Source organism: Gorilla gorilla, chromosome X, assembly GCF_029281585.2.
Source record: "Gorilla gorilla gorilla isolate KB3781 chromosome X, NHGRI_mGorGor1-v2.1_pri, whole genome shotgun sequence".
Lineage (NCBI taxonomy): Eukaryota > Metazoa > Chordata > Mammalia > Primates > Hominidae > Gorilla > Gorilla gorilla.
In genome coordinates this window covers 60,556,647-60,579,359 of record NC_073247.2, presented here as the reverse complement: position 1 = coordinate 60,579,359, position 22,713 = coordinate 60,556,647, and the positions used below count along the sequence as shown (strand labels likewise).

Genomic DNA, 22,713 nt, shown 5'->3' with positions numbered 1-22,713 from the left:
GGCTCAGGTAAATTGTGACTGCTTATGAACTGACTTTTCAGTTGAGATACAGAGGCTCTGTCTACTAGTACTATCCAATTGGTTAGAGAATTGAAGAGTGTATAAATGTGTGTGTATGAGTACGTGTGTGTGTGTGTGTGTATGTGTGTGTGTGTGTATTTGGGAGAACAGGAATGGCAAATAACTGTTTAGATCAGAGTCCTAGACTCAAATTCCTGCTGGAGTCAGGCACCCCATCTGAAGGGAGCAGCTGGTACTCAGTTTCTGCAGATTGTTGCCATGTGAGAATATAAATTCAATGTTACCAGATGTTCTAACTTTTTTTTTTAAAAAAGAAACAGGAAACCTGAATTTTTATATGAAGTCTTCTACCTTTCAAATATTACCAACTAATTTGAAACTTTGAAAAACACTAGGTAGGCCAAACAAAATACTTCTCCAGCCACCCAATGGTGAATGCTAATTTAGATGATAGAATTCATGGTAGAGCCTTGATGTGGTGATTTTAAACTCAGTCTGGCCCTTTGTCCGTTAAGTATGGATTTGATTCCAGCTTGTTGGGGTTGAGTACTTCTCCCAAATGGCAGTCTTGCATGTTGGTTTGTATCCTATAACTTAAGTGAGAACTTCCTCAATGATGAAAATGGTAAGTAGACTCTATGCTTGGTTAGGATCAGTCTGTTCAGCAGGTAACTGAAAAATCAGTGGTTAGACTATGAGATGTAAAGAAAGTAATCAGAAGGTAGTTTTCTTGTGGTTCCTTTTTATGTGCTTGCTCCTTCATGAGATCATGAGTCCGCTGAAGACAAACCATGGTAAAGACTGGATTTGGCTCTAAACATGTTGAGAAGCTATTGGAGGCTTGCGAACAAGGAAGGAACATGATCTAACTTAATATTCTAAAAGGAACACTCTAAAAGAGCTGACAGGAGAGCCCTGTCTGGAGCTACAATCTGGAGACTTCCAGAAAATCTGCCTTTACAGCCTTTTCCTCTACCACGCGTTCTTTCCTAGGAATACTGTTCTTATATTTATGATGTTCATGTCCCTGCCCTCTACTGCAAATAGAGATATCCTCTGTGGTTTTTGGGCCACATAGTCTGATAAACGTGAAACCTATATCATCCTGAATGAGTAATCCAAGGGTAACCAATGTCTCCTCTGATTGAATGAGCTTCACTGTGTTCTCACCTGGCCTTCAGGCCATTTCTCAGATATGTGACAAGATAGTGCCTTCTAGATATCTGCTGTTTCCATCTGAGAAAACAAGTGATATGACCTTATGAATTGATCTAATTGCTCAACACCATGCTTCTGTCTTTCAGAAAATATTGAAGGAAGGACCTATGCTGAAGAACTGTAACTCCTTCAAGAGATGGAAGCTTAGATATTTTCTGGTTCAAGGACAGAAGCTCTACTTTGCACACCATCCCGCGGTAATGTATAGCATATTGTCAACTAGATTAATGGGTGGGTGCCAGGAAACCTTTGTGTGGGAAGATGGACTAATAAGTAAAGACATGTCAGCAAACATTAGGGTGGAAGTTGAAGCCCTCTACTCTTTTTTTAACTTGCCCTTTTGGGTCAAATGGGGATACTTTTCTCTCCTTTCTCTTTTCTGTATCCCTTTCCTTTTGTATTTTTCCCAGCTAGCTTCTGCACCCAGAACCAACTATAATTTTGGGGATCCAGTGCAAAATGAAAATGTAGTGCGCTTTATTCAAAAAGCAGGGGGAGGTTGTATTAAAGCTACTAACATATAACACTTTATGTTTATACTAAAATATTAATATAAAGCAAAGACTTGTCATGGTGTTTTTATTTGCTAATGCAATTCTAAGTAAAGAAAAATACAATTTTAAATAATTAGCATGAATTTCACTATTTGTCTGCACACTATACAACACCAGTTTTAAATGCAAATGTAAGAGCATTTAATTCAAATAAAGAATCACTAAAATTATACAATTTGTGTTTAGTAGCTCATACAAGCGTAGTATTTTGTTCTCAGTAGTATAAAAAAAACTGCACAAAACTAGCTCAACTGTTCATATTTTACTTTTCGATACTTGCACATTCCACCAACACTTTTTTAACTGAAAGAACTATGGGTTGCCTTATCTTTCCATTTCCTTCCATGTCATCATTTTTAGCAGAAATGGTTGGCTAACACAGGGGTGTAACGAGCAAGAAAGAATACAATAGGGCTTCTTGGTTCTTTGTATTTCTTAGAAACCATTGTCTTTTTCCTATGTCTGAAGCAAGTTCTGGTTCCAACAGAAAGTATGACCTCTCAGGGCTGTCAGCTCCCCTACTGCTTACTCAGTTATAGATGTAACACATTTATCTTGTACTTGCTTTGAGTCTTGCTAAACTCCCACTCATCATGGGTCCACTAGAATTCTATGTTCACGGGCATCACAAATGCAAATGGAGCGACAAGACATGGGGTGGAAATGTATAATGCGCCTATCTCCTCTGCTCATATGCATGATCTGTTGTCCCATTGGACTTTACTTACAAAACACATGCTCAAAGACAAAATTATGAGGTAATTTTAAGATGACAACAACAAAGCATTAAACTAAGTGTGAGGCCCTTCTGAACATGGGGCCCTGTGTGACTGCACAGTTTGTACACTGGTGAAACCGGCCTTGCCTGTATCCATGATACTGATTTCCTGCTGCTGGCTAGATGGTATCTACTATGGCCAGTGAATAAGGAGACACAGGCCTCAAACTGGATGGGACTAGCAACACTGCAAAGGTTGCCACCCAATAAAATAAGAGTTTATCACAATCTGTTTCTCTAGGACTCTAGTTAAACCACATCTCATTATCTTTTCTAGCATAAGCCTTTATGTTTAAATAATTCTGAGCTGACCAACTCAAGCCTTCCTATAATTCCACATAAATGTCTGTAAAAAGTTTATTTTGATTTCATTTTTTTGTCACATGATACATTAACAAAAATCATGTTGCTAGATAAATTTTAGCCCTCAAGCCAAAGAAATGATTGGATCATGACTGCCACAAATGCCTGTCAGTAAGTGTGTGTGTGTGTGTGTGTGTGTGTGTGTTTACCTTTTAATGTCTCTTTGCATCATTAACCAGACGGTTCCTTGTCCCTCTCTGTCTTATATCTTTCCAGTTTGCACACTTCGAAACGATTGATCTGTCTCAAGCCACCGTGGCAGAAAGCAGCTGTAGAAACCTTTGCCACAGTTTTTGTGTAAGATTGGGAATGACTGAATGGGCAGGGGTAGGGGCTAGCTGGGAAGATAGCTTTCCATGACCACTTCTTGCTTCTTTGAACTTCAGGTTTCCAAAGTTTCCTTTGATCCCAAAGTGTTATCATTCATGCAAACATTTTCTAGCAGCCCACTGATAGGGAAGAAAAAAAGTGATGGTCTTGTTCCTCATTACCAGTATAAAGCTAAGCTGATTTCAAGGGGAAGGGAGTATGTGACTTATAAAAATCAGTCCTCCCAGTGAAGGTGATTTAGAAGAGTATCACTGGGAGTCTTTCAAGAGACTGCTAATATGTTATAGAAAATGGCAGGATAATTGAGTTACATGACATCCTCTCCTCTGATGAGGTAGATAAGAGCCCTAATTCAAAGTGAAATCTACCCCATGTTGAGATTACTGATGAAAGTGCCTCAAAGAAAGCAGAAGATTTTCCAGGGAAGTGTCTAGGGCTTTGTGTCGCTGAAATGTCACATGGCTTTGGTCATTCAAGTGAATCCAGACCAGAAAACTCACTGAAAAATAGAAAGCTTGGTGGCCCAGGAATTCTCCTACCCACCTCCTTCCAGGACTGTCTTCTCCCAGCCTCAGTGGTGGGATATGGAGACTGGAGTTCCTGCTTAGGCAGGTAGGGGATAGTACCTAACAGACTAAAGAGCTGCAGACCCAATATCCTGCTTCCATAGTTGGTTCATGTTCCATCCTCCCTTGAAAGGAGAGCGGCTGGGTCTAAGAAGAAGACTTTGCTTTGTTACTCTCTCATTACATCACCCTGACACAGGGTAAAACTGAGGGCTCTGTTGACCAGTGCCAAAAAGCTGAGTCTTTGGGTGATGAGCCTATAGGGTAATGTTTTTGGTCTCCATTCTACAAAGAAAGAAATCATAAAGGCTAGCCTACCCCTTAACCTAATTAAAGCACAGAAGCACTGAACATCAGCCCCACTCAAGAATGGGTTTGGACCAAAGGAGTGGCTGTTATCACAATCCCAACTAGCTCCTATTTCCATCGACCACATAATCTCACTGTGTTACATGCAAAAGAAGAAACAAATTCCTTGTTGGTGTGGTGAGCTCTAGCTTCAAGACTTGGGGAGCTTATAGTAAAGGCAAGTAGGGCAATGGAAGCAATGACTGATGCTGTAGCTATCCATGATCCCTCCTGCCCTCTGGGAAAAGATCAAGTCCTGCCCATGGTCTACGTCTGCTAGACTCTCAGTGTGGCATTCTTATTATTCCTGCCTGGGTTCTTGTGCCAAGCAGGGTTAAGAAAGACAACTGTAAAATTCTCTTCAGGTTGTCCCTAACCATAAGAAAGAAAGAAACTGGGTTTTTAGACATCTCACTCTCCCACTAAACAGAAACAGGGACACCCTAATGAACCACATACAATTTTACCACTTCAAGTAGACAGAGTAGCAGTAAGCAAGTAGGGTTTTCAGGCAAACTAACGTGAGTAATAGATGGTACATGGTTTAGTATTTAAAAGAATGAATTCTGAAGCCAAAGAATCTGGATTTCAATTCTGGTTTAGTTTTTTACCTGCTGGGTGACCCTGAGCAAATCATTTAACTCTTTTTGTCTTGGTTTTCTCGGCTATGAAATGGGAAAAATAACAATGCCCATCTCACAGGGTTGTAATGAAGATTGAATGAAATCATATGCATAAAGTGCTTTAGAATAGTTCTTGGCACATAGTGAGTGGCATTAAAATGTTAATTATTGCTATTAGCATTATTATTATTTTGGATGGGTATCTAAGGAGCTACGAGTGGTTCTGGGAATGTCTGTCTTATATTCAAGAAGTGGTTTACGTTGTGCTTGGTACATCTGTGTAGTTTCTTAGAGAGTTCACAGACTGTGTTTGAAGGCAAAGTTATGGAGTGGGAACCAGCTAATAATGTGGCTTTTTGTTTAGGTTATTACACCACAACGAAACATCACTCTGGCTGCACCCAACCGGAAAGACATGGAAGAATGGATTAACATCATAAAAACCGTCCAACAGGGAGAAATTTATAAGGTAAGAAAACTAGTAGAGAAGCCACACAATTCTTAATAGGTAAATAATTAATTGCATTAGTTAAGCCACCTTTAGAGCAGGGAAATAATAAGATGGAAGCAGAGACCACCTGTTTAGGAATTATAGACAGAAAACCTCTTTAGAATTATTCATAAATAGGAGTAATTCACTTGGACTCAGACCTTTGTGAGTATGTGGTGCAGATACTTCTATACATATCCACTTGATATGTAGATGTCAATGTATGCCCAATGGATGAGTCACTCAAGATGTATGTGAGCAGCTAATGTAGATGCCCTTAGGTTAGGAAAACCGGAATCAGCAGTCTTGACTTGGGTCTGCTGAATGACTATAGTGACAGCTAAGGAAACTGAGACTCAGAAAGAGGTAGGAACCAGTCCAAGGCAGAATCAGTATTCAGTAGTGAAACCAGGATTCTGATGCAGGCTATGTGACTCCAAAGCCTATGTCCTTGACCACTATGCTCTTTGCCTTTCTGTTTTCTGTCTACTACAAAAGTAATGTAGAGGGAAGAGCAATAAGTATCCTCTCCAAAGCTTAGCAGGGTTCTTTTTTACCTGGTGGTACCAAATCTCTGACCACTGCTCCCTGCAGTAACTGGTGCAATCAAACTTCAGGAGATACACTCTGCCTGCCCTTCTATAGATCTACCACAGTTAGAATTTACGTAAGTTCCAAGAGGAGAGAGATCTGTGTCACTTATTTACTTACAGCGGTCTCTGGCACATAGTAAAGGCACAATAAATATCTTTTGAATGAATAAATGAATCTGCAGGAAATCTTGGAACCAGAGTTTGGACAGAGAATGATACATGGTTCATCTTGAAGCAAAGTTCTGCTGTAAAGGTCTTAGAGATAAAGGGGAAGGTGAATCCAGACTTTAAAACAACCTAATGTCTTAAATAACTAGCAGTGGGTAGAAGATTGTTCTAGGCAATTTGGATGGAGCAGTGTGTGAAGTGGCTTGGTGATAATGCAGTTTAGAAATAAAACTAATGCCATAGAGAAGAACCATCCATCCCTACTCCCCGAGGACTTCTTAGGCTTTTGACCACTTAGTCTCATAACTATACATTCTGCTCCCTATAGCAATGATGGGGAACATGACAAGATTGCTGACTTGAGGTCTCTCCAATATCATTAAGGCCTCTCTCAGTCCCATGTTATATATGCTTAAATTGAGAGATCCTTTGCTTAGCATTTGATGGTGATCTTTATATGATTTAGCACTCAGAATTTTACCTCTTTGTTACTTTCTTCTTCCTTTCCTAATGGAGAAGCACATCCCCTTTTTGCCCCCTGCCCCAACCAATGAGGCCACTATGGTACAACATTAGAGGCAGTCATAAAAAGTTGTGAATTCCATGCTCCTTTCCTATCTTTGTCCCTGTGGACCAATATCTTTCCTTCCTATGACTTAACCTCTATTCAAACTGGAGGGTTTCTCATGAATCATATAACATTTTCAATTTGGCATAAAAGGTCGCATAGGATGTTTTGAATTTTAATTATTGTTCTAGGAACGCAAAAACTCCTAGAGAAATTCTGATGACTACCAGAGAATTGGTGCACCATCCCTGAATTCATTGAATTAAACACCTAGGTATTGATTACCCAGCACAAACTAGAAAGGAAAAAAATCTCCCTGTTTACTCTCTTGGAAGAGTTGTATCAGGTTGTAATCACAACCTCTGTGGAGCTTCTCCAGGGACCTAAATCTATTAAGGAACACTGTTAGCTGATAGTGAAACGTCTCGGCACCAGCATCTTAGCAATTTGTCTTACTTGAAGCTTAAATAGTAAAATATGCTTTCTCCCATATGTGCCTTATCTCTAATGGTCCCTTCTATCTTCTGTCACCACCAATGCCTGACAAATAGGGCAAGGGAAGATTAATCATGGATTTAGTGGTCTATTAAAGTGGTGACAAAGTAATTGGATAATCTATTGGAAACTAGTCAGTACACATTAATAAGCCATCCCCTACTAGTTGCCCAATTCTGTCTCATAAAGAGTAGAAAAAAAAGATGCAATACTTGCTCCAGGCCTCAATGAGCTTTGTAGGTAATAGGGAGACGCTATATACACAGAAACAAAAGAAACAGTTAAATGACAGTACCCAAGATAAATGACAGTTTTCAGAGATGTTACAAGGCAATGCATGATTGATTGCCAGATGAATGAAACAGACAATAGAGTGGTATGGGAGTTCAGAGGAGAAAGAGATAAGTATGGGCTGGAGTCCTCTGGGAAGAGTTAGCAGAGGAGAGATTTGAGACTGACCTTGAAAGATAGATTGTATTTTATTGGTGGCAGGGAATTAGGGGCAGTGGGAGGTCCTGGGCTATGGAACTGGTATAAGCAAAAGCTGAATAACAGGCAAACAGAAACTTTTTGGAATACAGTGAAAGGGAGAATTCATTTCACCAGAAAAGTTTAGGAAAGTGAGTCCAAGAAGTATGTCTTGAGAGGTAGATGGGGCCTGACTATGGAGATTTTTCAATGCCAGGATAAAGAGTGGGGAAGATTTGCAATGTGTTCAAAGTTAAGCCTCAGGATGGATTCAAAAGGGAAGAGAATTGATAACAGGGATACTTTAGAAATACAGGATGGATTAGACAAGGGAAAAACTAGAGGCCAGAAGTTCAGAGAAGAGGCTATGATTAATTATGGCAAGACCGTGTTAAGCCCCAGAATGAGGATAGAAAGGGAGGACAAGTGTGGATACTGAGTTAGGGGTGGGGGAGAACCTAAATATAAGAAAGAGGCAAATGAAATAGAAAAGTCACAGACAGATGAAAGGTGTGAGCCTGGGGGATTTAAAGAAAGAATAAAAGGAGAAAGTTAGAAATAAGGAGCTGCTTGGAAGACTAGATTAAAAAATTAGCTCTTCCTAATGAATTGCCATGGAATCATTGACTGTGGAAACAGAAATAGACCTTAAAAGTTATCTGGACTCCAGGTACTAGATTTTAGAGCATCTGGAGATGTAAGTCATGTGGCCTTTATTTGAACTCTTCCAAAGGTAGAGAACTAAGTTTCTTGCAAAAAAGTCCATCTAATGTTCCTAAAGCTCTAAATCTTGGAAATTTTTTCTGAAACTTTGGTCTAGTTGAAATAACTTTCCAACATTCACTGTAACCTGCAGGAATGACATCAGCTGGCTCTTGAGGTGGAGAACTCCCTATCATTGGAAGTAATACAAACAAACAAATTGAACAACTGCTTGTCAGATGTTGTACAGAAAATTGATTTTTTCAAGTGGGCAAACTAGATGAACTTCAAAATTCCTTTCAACTTGAAAAGCTTATGATTCCAAGATTTCACTTAGCAGATGAGAAAACTGAGCCTCAGAGAGGTTCAGTTGCCTTACCTAAAATCATAAGTTGATTCTGGCAAAATTAATATCTTAGTTCTTTTCATTTTTAATCCAAGTTCTCAGGAGGATATCGTAAATTCCGCCTAATTATCTTCTTTCTGTCCTTTAATTTCCACCCTTTGTGATTATGGGGCAGGAATACTAAGGTAGACAACTGAATCGTATAGATCAACAAATAAATTCAAAGTGGCAAAATGACTCTAGCTCATGCATAGTGTGTCCATGGCTAGTGGTTTGCTCAGGCTGAGCCCAGTTTACACTTGTCCTGGCATAAGTATTAACAGCTCCCCTTTCACTATAGAAAGTGGCCCAATTTGAACAACATGGTCATCCTACCAATGGCCAACCTGGGAGGCCCTAACACTCTTCTGTAATTCCCCAAACCTTGATAGAACTGAGCAGTTTAGTTCACATTAAAGCACAAACCACTGACTTCGTTTTATCTAAACTCAACATTTTATCATGTAAGCCATCCCCAAAAAGGCTCCTTTATGGAATTATATCTGTAGCCGACTTTGTGCTTTGTGGGATATTTCACCTGATACTTTTATGTACTTTGCAAACACTTAATATTACTAAATCCTCACATTTGGAAAGTGCTTTGGAGTCAATAAGCTTTCATTTAACTACTAGACAAATAATTAATACACATATCTGACTTCTCGATTATGCTGAAAGGAATTCAGGAGGTGGAGAAAGTACCCTTAGCTGCCCTACATCAGTGATGTCTTAGTTCAGGCTGCCATAATAAAAATACCATAGACTAGGTGGCTTAAGCAACAAACATGTGTTTCTCACACTTCTGGAGGCTGTAGAGTCCAAGATCAAGGTACTGGCAGGTTCAGTGTCTGGTGAGGGGCTGCTTCTTTGTTCATAGATGGGAGTCTTCTGATTGTATCCTCATATGGCAGAAAAAGGAGCAAGAAAACTCTCTGGGGTCCCTTTTATAAGAGCGCTAATCTCATTCATGAGGGATCCATCACTTCCTATAACGTGTGGGGAGCATGCATTCAGTGCATTGCCATCTGCCCCTGCACACCTCCAAATTAATGGCCTTCTCACATGTAAAATACATTCATTTCACCTAAAAATTCCAAAAGTCTTAACTCATTCCAACATGAATTATAAAGTCTAAAGTATCATCTAAATATCATTTACATCAGATATGGGTGAGACAGCCCTGGACAAAATTTATTTCCAGCTGTGAACCTATGAAGTCAAACAAATTATGTCCTTCCAAAATAGAAATGGTGAACTAGGCATGGGATAGACATTCTCATTCTAAAAGGGAGAAATAGAAAACAAGGAAGAAATGACAGGTCCCAGGCAAGTCGAAAACCTGGCAAGGCAAGCTCCATGAGATCTTAAGTTTGGAGAATACAGATGGTCTCCAACTTACGATGGTGGACTCACAGCTTTTTGACTTTACAATGGTGCAAAAGCAATACACATTTAGTAGAAACAGTACTTCAAAATTTTGAATTTTGATCTTTTCCTGAGGTAGTCATAGGCAGTACCATGCTGGGCAGCAGCAGCAAGCCACAGTTCCCAGTGAGCCACTCAATCTTGAGGGTAAACAACCCATATTCTACAGTGCACTGTGTTGCCAAAGTTTTGGGAGATATTGTACTTTGTGTTTTTACATCCCATCATGTCTACAAAACGTCCATTTTTGACTTAACAATATTTCGAACTTACTGGGTTTATCAGGATGTAACCCCATAGTAAACTGGGAGCATCTGTAATCCTCTGGCTCAATGCTCTGCCTTCCAGACCTACGCGAGTGGCAACATCACCCCCACAGATCAGCAGGGCAGTGCCAATGCTGTGGCTCTCTACAGTGGCCCTATTCATGGCATGATTCTCTGTTAGAACAGAGGCAAGTCCCCAGGGCTCTGCTGGACTCTTCCATCCCCACAGCTCTGCTGCGCATTGGTTCCACCCTTTGAAATTGACGTGGAGACAGCCTTGTCACCTAGAACTAACTGTGCACTTTGAGCCTGTGGTGGGATGGCAGCCCTATTGATCTCTGAATCACCTTTGGGATCATTCTTTACTTGTCTTGAAGAAGTTCACATCCGAATAGTTCTATGGTCCAGTCCTGTAGGGTCTTCTTTGTTTCATCCCATTTTCTCAATTTCCTTTAGTCTCAGCTGACAGTGGTTCTGCTACTATAATCCCATCTCTATTGCTGGCTTTTGTAGAGATGGCTAATTAAGTCTGTGATTGACATCCACACTAATCTCCTTATCAAATAGTGGGTCTTTCACACCTTTTCAAACATATTTTCTTATTTTTTGTAATGTGGACAGACTGAGAATTTTCCAAAATCTCTAAATTCTATGGGTTTTTTGCTTAACAATTCCATCCTCAATTCATTTATCTCCTCTCACATTTTTTCATTTTAATAACATTTTATTAACCAAATATATGTACAATTTTAACTGTAATCAAAATAAAACTGATTAATGAGCTATTTATTTATGTTTCATTTTTTAAATTATTATTAATTTTGATTGACAAATCATAATTACACAGATTTATGGAGTAAAATGTGATGTTTTCACATATGTATACAAGGTGGCATGATTAAATCAAGCTAATTAACATATCCATCACCCCGATTAACTATCATTTTTTATGGTGAGATATTTGAAATTTACTCTCTTAATTATTTAAAATACTCTATATAATTCATTGTTATTGACTATAGTTACCCTGCTGCACAATAGATCTCAAAATTCATTCCTCTTATCTATCTGAAACTTTGTACCCTTTGATATCCCCATTCCCTCCTCCTCTCCCTCAACCACCATTCTATTCTCTACTTCTTTGAGTTCAACTTTATCAGATTCCATATATAAATGAGATCATGCAGTATTTGTTTTTCTGTGCTAGCTTATTTCACTTAGCATAATGTCCTCCAGATTCACCCATGTTGTCACCAATGATAGAATTCCCCTCTTCTTTAATGCTGAATAGCATTCCATTGTGTATATATACCACATTTTATTTATTCATTCATTTGTTGATGGACACTTAAGCTGTTTCCATAGCTTGACCATTGTGAATAATGCTGCGATGAACTTGGGAGTGCAAATATCCCTTTGACAGAATGATTTCAGTTTCTTTTCACATACACCTAGAAATGGAACTACTGGATCATATGGTTGTTCTATTTTTAGGTTTTTTGAGGAACCCCTATGCCATTTTCCATAATGGCTATATTAATTTACATTCCTACCAACAGTGCCTAAGAGTTACCTATTCTCCACATCCTCTCCAACACTTATTATCTTTCATCTTTTTTGTTAAAAAGCCATTCTAACAGGTGTGGTGTGGTATCTCAATGTGGTTTTAATTTGCACTTCCTTAATGATTAATGATATTGAGCATTTTTTCAGGTACATATTGGCCATTTGTATATCTTCTTTTGAGAAATATCTGTTCAGGTCTCTTGCCATTTTTAATTGGGCTGTTTTCTTGTTATTGAGTTGTTACAGTTCCTTATATATTTTGGATATTATCCTCTTATCAGATGTATGGTTTGCAAATATTTTCTTCCACTCTGTGGGTTGTCTTTTCCCTTTGTTAATTATTTCCTTTGCTGTATAGAAGATTTTTAGTTTGATGTAATCTCATTTGTCCAGTTTTGCATTTGTTGCCTGTGCTTTGGGGGTCAGAGCCAAAACATCCTTGCCCAGACCAATGTTGGGGAGCTTTTTCCCTTGTGTTATCACAGTAGTTCTAGAGTTTCAGCTTTTACAGTTAAGTCTTTAACCCACTTTGAATTGATTTTTTAATACGGTATAAGGCAGCAGTCTTCAAACTTTTTGGCACCAGGGATTAGTTTCCATGGAAGGCAATTTTTCCATGGACTATGGTTGGGGGTTGGTGGGGGGCTTCGGGATGAAACTGTTCCACCTCATATCATCAGGCATTAGTTAGATTCTCATAAGGAGTGTGCAACCTAGAGCCCTCATGTGTGCAGTTCACAATAGGATTCTCACTCCTATGAGAATCTAATGCCACTGCTCATCTGACAGGAGGCAGAGCTCAGGCAGTAATGCTCACTCGTCCACTGGTCACTTCCTACTGTGCGGCCTGGTTCCTAATAGGCCATGGACTGGTACCAATCTGTGGCTCAGCGGTTCAGGACCCCTCATATAAGGGTCTAATTTTGTTCTCCTGTATGTGGATATCCAGCCAACATCATTTATTGAAAAGACTGTCCTTTCTCTATTTTGTGTTTTTGGAAACTTTGTCAAAAGCTGTCAGTCAACTTTTGTCAGTTAACTGTAAACGCATGGGTTTATTTCTGGGTTTCCTACCCTGTTTCATTTGTCAATGTGTCTGTTTTTATGCCAGTACCATGCTGTTTTAATTATAATCACTTTACATATGTTTTGAAATCAGCAAGTGTGATGCTTCCAGCTTTGTTCTTTTGGTCAAGATTGTTTTAGCTATTCAGGGTCTTTTGTGGTTCCATGCAAATTTAAGGATTTTTTTCCATTTGTGTGAAAAATGACACTGGATGATCTTAGAGGAAAGGTGTTCAAAAAATGACATTGGAATTTTGATAGGGATTGCATTGAATCTGTAGATTGCTTTAGGTAGTATGAATATTTTTTACAAAATTAATTCTTCCAATCCATGAACACAGCATATCTTTCCATTTATTTGTGTTTTCTTCCATTTTTTAATTGATCTTCTATAGTTTTCAGTATGCAGGTCTTTTACTTCCTTGGTTAAATTTACGCCTAAGCATTTTCTTTTTTGTTGCTATTGTAAGTGGGATTGTTTTCTTAATTTCCTTTTCACATAGTTCATTATTGGTACAGGTTGAGCATCGCAAATTTCAAAATCCCAAACCCGAAATGCTCCAAAATCCAAAACTTTTTTAGCACCAGGATGATGCTTAAAAGAAATGCTCATTGGGGCATTTCAGTTGTCAGATTTTTGGATTTGGGATGCTCAACAAGAAAGCATAATGCAAATACCTCAAAATCCTAAAAAATCTGGAATCTGAAACACTTTTTGGTCCCAGGCATTTTGGATAAGAGATACTCAACCTGTATATAAAATGCTACTGATTTTTGTACGTTGATTTTATATCCTGCAACTTTACTGAATTTGTTTATCAGTTCTAACAGTTTTTTGGTAGAGTCTTTAGGTTTTTTTAAATATATAAGGTCATGTCATCAGCAACTAGAGGCAATTTCACTTGTTTCTTTTCTATTAGGATATCTTTTATTTATTTCTCCTGCCTAATTGCTCTGGTTTTTACATATGATAATTATCAGAATTTGAAAAGAAGTGATGAGAGTGGGCATCCTTGTCCCTGATTTTAGAGGAAAAGCTTTCAACATTTTACTATTTAGAATGATACTAGCTATCAGTTTGTTATGTGGCCTTTATTATGCTGGTTACATTCCCTCTATATCTAATCTGTTGAGAGGTTTTTTTCTTTTTTAAATCATGAAAGGATCTTGAATTTTGTCAAATGCTTTTTCTGCATCACTGAGATTATCATGTGATTTGAATTCTTCGTTTGTTGATATGGTGAATCACACTTATTGATTTATGTATGTTGCATCATCTTTTTATCTCAGGGATAAATCCCACTTGATCATGGTAAATGATTCTTTTAATGTATTCTTAAATTCAGTTTGCTAATATTTTATTGAGGATTTTTGCATCTGTGTTTGTCAGGGATATTAGCCTGTAGTTTTCTTTTTTTGTTGTGTCCTTGTCTGGCTTTGTTGTCAATGAGCATCAGAATTTATTGGATCACCTCTCTGACACTAGGGTTGGATGGGGCCAGGTGTTCCTCCATGGGTAATCGCTGGCCTAACAGTTATCCCTCGGCCTGGGGAAGAGTTAATCAGAGCACCCAGGTTGTCTGAAGAAGCTAGCTAGGGATTCAAGCCTGGAAGACCCGTGGACCATGTTTCCTGCAGCATGGTGCTATTGGCAAGCTCCTCTGATGTGGCACTTCCATTGGCAGGAACACAGAGCAGCCACCAAGATCTATACATTGATTACTGTGAGCCCCACCCCATTTTCTGTTTCTTACTGACCCCAAGTGACCTAGCCCTGCTGGTACTACCAATGTTTCCCGTGGGACAAGACAGGAGTGGACTTCCTGTGAAGGGTCCCGAAATGTGAGGAAGCTGAATATCTGCCTTCAATTCTCTTTTCCCACTTAGAAACCATAACTCCAGGGAAATTCTCTGAGGCACTGCCCCAGCTTGAGGGGGAAGCGGCATAGTCAAAGAGAACCATTACTCTTACCATTTGACCCTGGGTTTTCTCAGTTCTGTGGTCCAAGGGGGGTGTCTCAGCCTCACTCCAAAGTTCTGGGGTATTCATAATGGTATTCTTGCCTGTGGATAGTTGCCAGTTGGATTTCTGTAGTGCAGGGAGTGAAGCTGGAGAACTCCTATTCCACCATCTTGTTGATGTCACTCTCTATCTTACATTTTACTATAAGCAGTCAGGAGGAACCAAATATCCTCAGCTAGATATTGAATTTCATCATTCACAAGTTCTACTTTCCATCAAACACTAGAATACAAACACAATTCAGGCAAGTTCTTTGCCACTTTATAACAACAATCACTTTTTCTTTATTGTCCAGTAACATGTTCTTGGCCGGTCCACATTTCTACCAAAATTCTGTTCATGATTGCTCAGGTATACTCTAAGAAGATAGAAGCTTTCTCTACAGTTCTCCTTTTCCCTTTCTGAGCTCTCACCAAAATCTCCTTTAAAATTCTATTCAGAACAATCTAGGCTTTCTTGGCATGTACCTCAAAACTCTTCTAACCTCTACCCATTACCCACTTTCAAAGTTTTTTCTACATTTTTAAGTATTTGTTATAGCAGTACTCCTCACTTCTCAGTACCAATTCCTGTCTTGGTCAGTTTGGGCTGCTATAAAAAATTCCACAGACTAGGTGGCTTAAAACGGCAAACATTATTTCTCCCACTTCCGGAAGCCAGAGAGTCCAAGATCAAGCCACTGGCAGACTCAGTGTCTGGTGAAGACCCACTTCCTGGTTCATAGACAATTGTCTTCTTGTGTCTTCATATGGTGGAAAAGGGACTGAGATGGGTCTCTGGGGTCTCTTTTATAAGGGCACTAATCCGATTCATGAGGATTCCAATCTCATGACCTAATCACCTCCCAAAGGCCCCATCTCCTAATACCATCACCTAGAGGGTTAGGATTTCAACATATGATATGAAGGGGGTACACAAGCATTCAGTCCATTGCAAATGAAGAATCCGATCAGAGCAATGGACTGCATGAATGTATTCACCTAAGTATTTTACAGAGAGTAAAAATCAAACACAAAAACCCAACAACCACACACTGAAAGCTTTAAAGAAAACTACTTTCTTTAGCATTTAGAGATCCGTGGTTTGTGTACATGCCACAGTTTTAAATCTGTCTTCAAAATGGATTTTTAATCTGTGTCAACAAGTAAGAAGACCTGTAATGATATACTGTACTAGTTTCCTAAGGCTGCTGTAACAAATTACTGCAAATTTTGTGGCTGAAAGCAACATAAATTTATTTTCTCAGAGTCCTGGAGGCTAGAAGTCTGAAATCAACATGTCAACAGGGCCATGATCTCTCTGTAAGATTTAGGGGAGGATTTTTTTTTTTTTTGGCCTCTTCCTAGCTTCTGGTGGTTGCTGGTAATTCTTCGTGTTCCTTAGTTTGCTGACACATCACTCCAATCTCTGCCTTCATCATCACATAGTATTCTCCCCTGTGTCTGTTCCCTCTGTATCTTCACATGGTGTTCTCCTCTCTGTATGTACCTATGTTCAAATTTCTCTTTTTATAAAGATAGCAGTCATTGGATTGAGGCCCACCATAATATAGTATGATCTCATCTTAAATGTAATATGTCTTCAAAGACCCTACTTCCATATAGAATCACAGTCACAGGTAGTGGACGTTAGGACTTGAACATATCCTTTGGGGGGATACAATTCAATCCACAAGAGTCCTCCCTCTATTCCCCCCCAAATTCATGTCCTTCCAATGTGCAAAATACATTCACTGTCATCTCAACCTCTTCAAAAGCCATAGCACATTCCAGCGTTAAATCTAAGTCCAAAATATCATTTTGTAAATAATCTAAATCAGGTATGAATGAGACTCTGTGTATGGTCCATCCTCGGCAATATTCCTCTCCATCTATGGACGTGTGAAACCAAGAAAACAAGCTATGTGCTTCCAAAATACAATGTTGAGACAGGCATAGGACAGATATTCCCATTTTGAAAGGGATAAAATGGCCGGGCGCGGTGGCTCATGCCTGTAATCCCAGCACTTTGGGAGGCCGAGGCGGGTGGATCACGAGGTCAGGAGATCGAGACCATCCTGGCTAACACGGTGAAACCCTGCCTCTACTAAAAATACAAAAAAAATTAGCCGGGCGTGGTAGCGGGCGCCTGTAGTCCCAGCTACTAGGGAGGCTGAGGCAGGAGAATGGCGTGAACCCGGGAGGCGGAGCTTGCAGTGAGCCGAGATCGCACCACTACACTCCAGCCTGGGCCACAGTGCGACACTCCGCCTCAAAAAAAGAAAGAAAGGGATAAAATGGAAGGAATAAAATGGTTGCGGGTTTAAAAAAAAATTGGCAACCCAGCAGGGCAAATTCCATCAGGTTCTCCAGGCCTGAGAATAATTCTCTGTGGCTAGGTGTTCTGTTCTCTGACCCTACTCTCTTAGCTCACTGGAGAGTCAATCCCTCCACAAGCCCCTGCACAACCAAGGAGACAGCCCCGCCTTCTGGAACCCAGGAGACAACTCCACCCTCTGGAACCAAGGAGGCAGTGCCTCTGCCCCTTGGGCCCGCATTCTTTGGGCCTATGACGGCAACAGCAGCGTCTCTGGCCTCTGAGCCTCTCTCCGCAGCCTTGCTGGCCTCTGAGCTACCCCTGGAAGTCCTTCTTCCATTTTCTTGAAGGATAACACATGTTCACAGCTGAGTCGCTTTATCAGTGTGTTTCATGCCTATAGAATCTCAGAAGTCTGACAACCTTCCTTCATTTTATCCCATATCTGTCCCCTTAAGTCCAAGTTCAGTCCAATCTGACAGTGTTCGGCTGAAGTGGTTAATCGGAGCCAGGTGTCCCACATCTAATCTCTCCAGCAAAAGTTTGTCCAGACACACCCTTGATGTTCTCTGCAGGGCACACTTTCTTGGGTTTTGCAATATGGATAGGCTGAGAATTTTCTAAATCTTCTAGTTCTGGTGACTTTTTGCTTAATAGTTCTGTTATGGACTGCATTGTGTGCCCTCCACCCAAATTAATATGTGGATGCCCTAACCCCTAATGTGACTTTGGAGATAGGACATTTAGGAGGCAAATAAGTTTAAATGTGGCCATAGGGTGGGGACCTAATCCGATAGGATTGGTGGCCTTATAATAAGAAGAAAAGAAAGAGGTGTTCTCTCTCTCTCTCTCTCTTTCTTCTCTCTCTCTCTCTCTACATGCACACGTTGAGGAAAAACCACAAGAGTACACAGTGAGAAGGTGGCCTTCTACAAGCTAGGAAGGAAGCCCTCACCAAGGACTGAATTGATTGATACCTTGATCTTGGACTTTCCAGCTGTAAACTGTGAGAAAATAGATATCTGTTTTTAAACCACTCAGTCTATGCTATTTTTTATGATGCCTGAGCAGACTAACACAATTTCTTTCCTCAGTGTATCACTTCCCTATCACATATTACTATAAACAGCAAAGAGAAACCAAGATGCACCTCTTATACTTTGCTTGGAAATCTCCTCAGTCAAATATTCAAGTTTATTGCTCACAAAGTCTACTTTCCACCCAGCAGTAGAGCAAAATCAGCCATGTTCTCTGCTACCTTATAAAAGTATTACCTTTCCTTTAGTTTCCAATATGTTCCACATATTCACATGAGGCCTCACCAGAAACACCTTTAATGTTCATATTTTTAGAAACACTCAGTTAAAGGCAATCTAGGCTTTTTCTAGCATGTGTCTCAAAATTCTTCTAGTCTACCCATTACCCAGTTCCAAAGCCACTTCCACATTTTTAGGTATTTGTTACAGCAGCACCCCATTTCCCAGTACCAAAATCTGTATTAGTTTCCTAGGGCTGGCATAATAAAATAACTACAAACTGGATGGCTTAAAACCAACAGCAACTTACTGTCTCACAGTTTTAGAGTCTAGAAGTCCCAAATTAAGGTATCTGCAGAGCCATGCTTTCTCTGATGACCCTAGGGAAGGATCTTTCTTTGCCTCCTCCTAGCTTCTGGTGATTGCAGGCAAACTTTGGCATTTTTTGGCTTGCAGATGCATCACTCCAATCTCCACCTTCATTGTCACCTGGTGTTCTCCCCTGTGTCTGTGTGCTCTGTATCTTCACAAGGTGTTCTCCTCTTTGTGTGTGCCTGTCTGTGTCCAAATTCCTCTCTTCTTATAAGGATACCAGTCATTGGATTAGGGCCCGCTCTAATCCATTATGGCCTCATCTTAATTTGATTATATCGGTTAAACCCCTATTTCCAAGTAAGGTCACATTCATAGGTACCAAAGGTTAGGACTTGAACATATTTCTGAGGGGACACAGTTCAATCACCACACATACTCATCCAGGGTGGGAAGCATCAACTTTTTCTTACAGAATAGGATGTACACAAGGAATATAAATTCCATCACCTCAACTGCTGAACCTAAGCAATGTCCATTTTACCTATTCCTTTGTATTCTGTAGGCAATTTGGATGATGAAATTTAATATTATACCCAGGCAGAGCTCTGAATTTCTTCCACGCAGTCCTGTGAAACCTTGCACATTCTAGAAGAGCTTCACTTGTCACTCTATACAGGAATGATCTGTTTTAGAATTTGTTTCCTCCAGTAGACTATAAATTCCTTGAGGGAAACAACTATGGTTTATTCATCTCTGCATCTCCAGTGCCTACCATGGTAGATGATACATAATAGGTTCTTAGTAATTATTGGAGGAGAGGAGACTGGGAGGAAAAAAAAAAGATGCTTGTAGAATTACAATCTAGTGACTTGGGGAGTAGAAAGGTTCTAGGAGCTCAAAGTGCCAAAGCCAAGAGTATGTCACTTCCTCAGGACTCTCCATCTTCTATTCTAATCACCCTAGAGCTTTCCAGTGTCTTAATGTACAATAAACATTACAATCACAAAGCAATCCCAGAACATGTGAGCCTTTAGTTCATCAAAATAGCTTTCCCTTCCAGAAGGTTCCAGGTCAAATCAACAGTAGCTTAGCACGTAACCAGCATGCCAGAAGTGGGAAGGAGTGATCAGAGAGGGCAATGTGCAGGCTATGTCTTGGATATCTAATTCATGTAAATTGATCAAGGATGAATACTTAATGTGCTACAGCCCTCAGTAGCTAGCTCGCTCTCTCTCTCTCTCTCTCTCTCCCCACTGTCAACTGATGTCAGAAAGAAAATATAGTTCTTTTTAAAGTCTTGTCATGCCTTTACACACCCAACTCATTATAATGTCAAGAATGAAAAGCTCTGTGTACGCCTATGTCTAAACCTTAGGGGAAGGCAGAGAAGGAGAAAATCAGACATTCACAGGAATTAGTGAAAAGGTGTAAGAGTCCTTGGAGTTTTTTTGGTGCTCACCCTTCCCTTCTTTCAATCTCAAAACTGTTGCTGGTATACCCTTGCCTTCCCTACAGTCATGAAAGTCAGGCTGTGAAATACAAATGCAGCATTTAACAAAAAATGTTAAGGCACATTAACAAAAAATGTCAAACTCAGTACCATGAAAGAGGACACCAAAAAGAATGCCACTCCATGTAGGCAGGGGTTGTGTCTTGTTCACTATATCTCAAATGCTTTGAAAAGTGCCAAGCACAAAGTATTTACTCAGTAAATATTTGTTTAATGGATTACTGGATGAATTAAGCTGATTAATCGGGAAACTGCTGTAGGCAGTCAGAGCGTGGTATTCCTAAAAGAATACTCAAGGGATTCCTAAAAGAATCCCCTGAGATGAAACTGTCGTCCAGGTAAAGCAATGCTCTGCTCACCTGGCAGACAGGAAGGAAAGTGTATACCTCCAGGAGGTAGTTAAAGCCTTATTATAATATTCCCTAGCCCAGAGTCAGAGCCTTACCTCCTGTCTTTATTCCCTGGCTAGAGAACCAAGGCCAAGGCTAAGACAACACATTTTTGCTTGAACTAAGACAATAGAGCGATTGGCCAAGCAGTATAAAGATCATTACTCCTGGCCGGGCACAGTGGCTCACGCTTGTAATCCCAGCACTTTGGGAGGCCGAGGCAGGCAGATCACTTGACCCCGTCTCTACTAAAAATACAAAAATTAGCCGGGTGTGGTGGTGCATGCCTGTAGTCCCAGCTACTTGGGAGGCTGAGGCAGGAGAATCACTTGAATCCAGGAGGCGGAGGTTGCAGTGAGCCGAGATTGCGACACTGCACTCCAGCCTGGTGACAGATCAAGACTTCCTCTCAAAAAAAAAAAAAAAAAAGATAATTACTCCTGCCTTCAGCTTCTATTCCAGGGTCTGCCCCTCTATTATTTTTCTTTTTGAAACGACTGGCAAAACAAACAAAAACTCACACAAAATATCCCAGGTCCCAGGTATTGGCTCCAACTTTCAGCCTTCCCCTTCACACGCTCTGACACCTATACAGCAGGCCATTTTAGACTTAGCAGCAGATTTTCAGGCCCTCTTTAATCCGTCTCTGTGATTCATCCTCCATTCTCTGTTCTCGTTTATTTATTTTAGATACCTGCAGCAGAAAACAACCCTTTTCTTGTTGGAATGCACTGTTGGTACTCCAGTTACAGCCACCGGACCCAGCACTGCAATGTTTGTCGAGAGAGCATTCCTGCCTTATCTAGAGATGCCATCATCTGTGAAGGTACCTTTCTGATTCCTTTAGGAAGTGAAGCTCAGTGGGTAGATATAGGGATGAAGGAACTCATGTGGCTTTAGTATCATTAACTCATACTAGGTCACTGACTCTGGTGTGAGGTTAACCCTGATTGAGGAAAGAAAAAGGGAGGAAACTAACATAAAGGGGATGAAAATAGAAGGATGAGTGTGGGGGGATGGGACTATATTATCGCAAGTGTTAAAAAGACAGAAATCACCTCATTCTTACCATCAATTTTCATTCAAGTTGGATAATAAAAAGATTAGCCAGTAAGAATAAAAAGGAACTGGATCCTATTGGAAATAGGTTTTTGGAGGTGCATTAGAACTATTTAGAATGCATCTGTGTTCTAACTTTCAGAGCAGCTTTGGGAAGGGAATTAGAATCCTCACTGTCACCAGATTCACACCCATCTTTTCTCTTCCTCTTCTCACAGTGTGCAAAGTGAAATCTCACAGATTATGTGCTTTGAGAGCAAGCAAAGACTGCAAGTGGAATACATTGTCTATCACTGATGACCTCCTTCTGCCTGCAGATGAAGTAGTAAGTACTAGCCATGTCTTCCCACAGTCGGCCTCTCCCATGTCCCCTTCAACCAGGATACACAGCGGGAGGAAGACTTCTTCCTAACTCCAGATAAGCAAAGTCCCAGGCTCACAATCCAACCTATCTGGAAGAATGAACCTCCCTCCTCCACTTGTCATTGTTCACTAGCATTGGAGTAGGGAGGGCAGGGTCATTTGGGTCATCTACCTAATGTCCTCCATGGAGTAGTACAATTATTCCAGTTGGCCCTTCCTCTCCTTATGTCTCTAACTTCTACCTCCTGTGTCTTTTTACCCTTCTGCAGAACATGCCCCATCAATGGGTAGAAGGAAACATGCCTGTCAGCTCTCAGTGTGCAGTGTGTCATGAGAGCTGTGGCAGTTATCAAAGACTTCAAGACTTCCGCTGCCTGTGGTGTAATTCTACAGTAAGACTCTTCTCATCTTGATATTTAGAGAACTTAACTCCTGGCGAGGGGGTGGATTAGAGCTTGACCATGTATACACATAGATAGAAATCTAAGAAACCCTTATCTCAAAACAGGTT

General features: G+C 40.2%; 1 protein-coding gene across 1 annotated transcript in view; it reads left to right on the top strand.

Annotated features, from left to right (window-relative positions):
* Nucleotides 1–22,713, top strand: part of DGKK (diacylglycerol kinase kappa) — a 105,496-nt gene that overhangs the window by 45,198 nt on the left and 37,585 nt on the right. The window contains exons 2-7 of the mRNA XM_019018929.3: nt 1,326–1,436; nt 3,151–3,231; nt 5,166–5,270; nt 21,471–21,606; nt 22,058–22,164; nt 22,472–22,594. Coding sequence (XP_018874474.3) covers nt 1,326–1,436; nt 3,151–3,231; nt 5,166–5,270; nt 21,471–21,606; nt 22,058–22,164; nt 22,472–22,594 — 663 coding nt within the window. The remainder of the gene's footprint in view (nt 1–1,325; nt 1,437–3,150; nt 3,232–5,165; nt 5,271–21,470; nt 21,607–22,057; nt 22,165–22,471; nt 22,595–22,713) is intronic.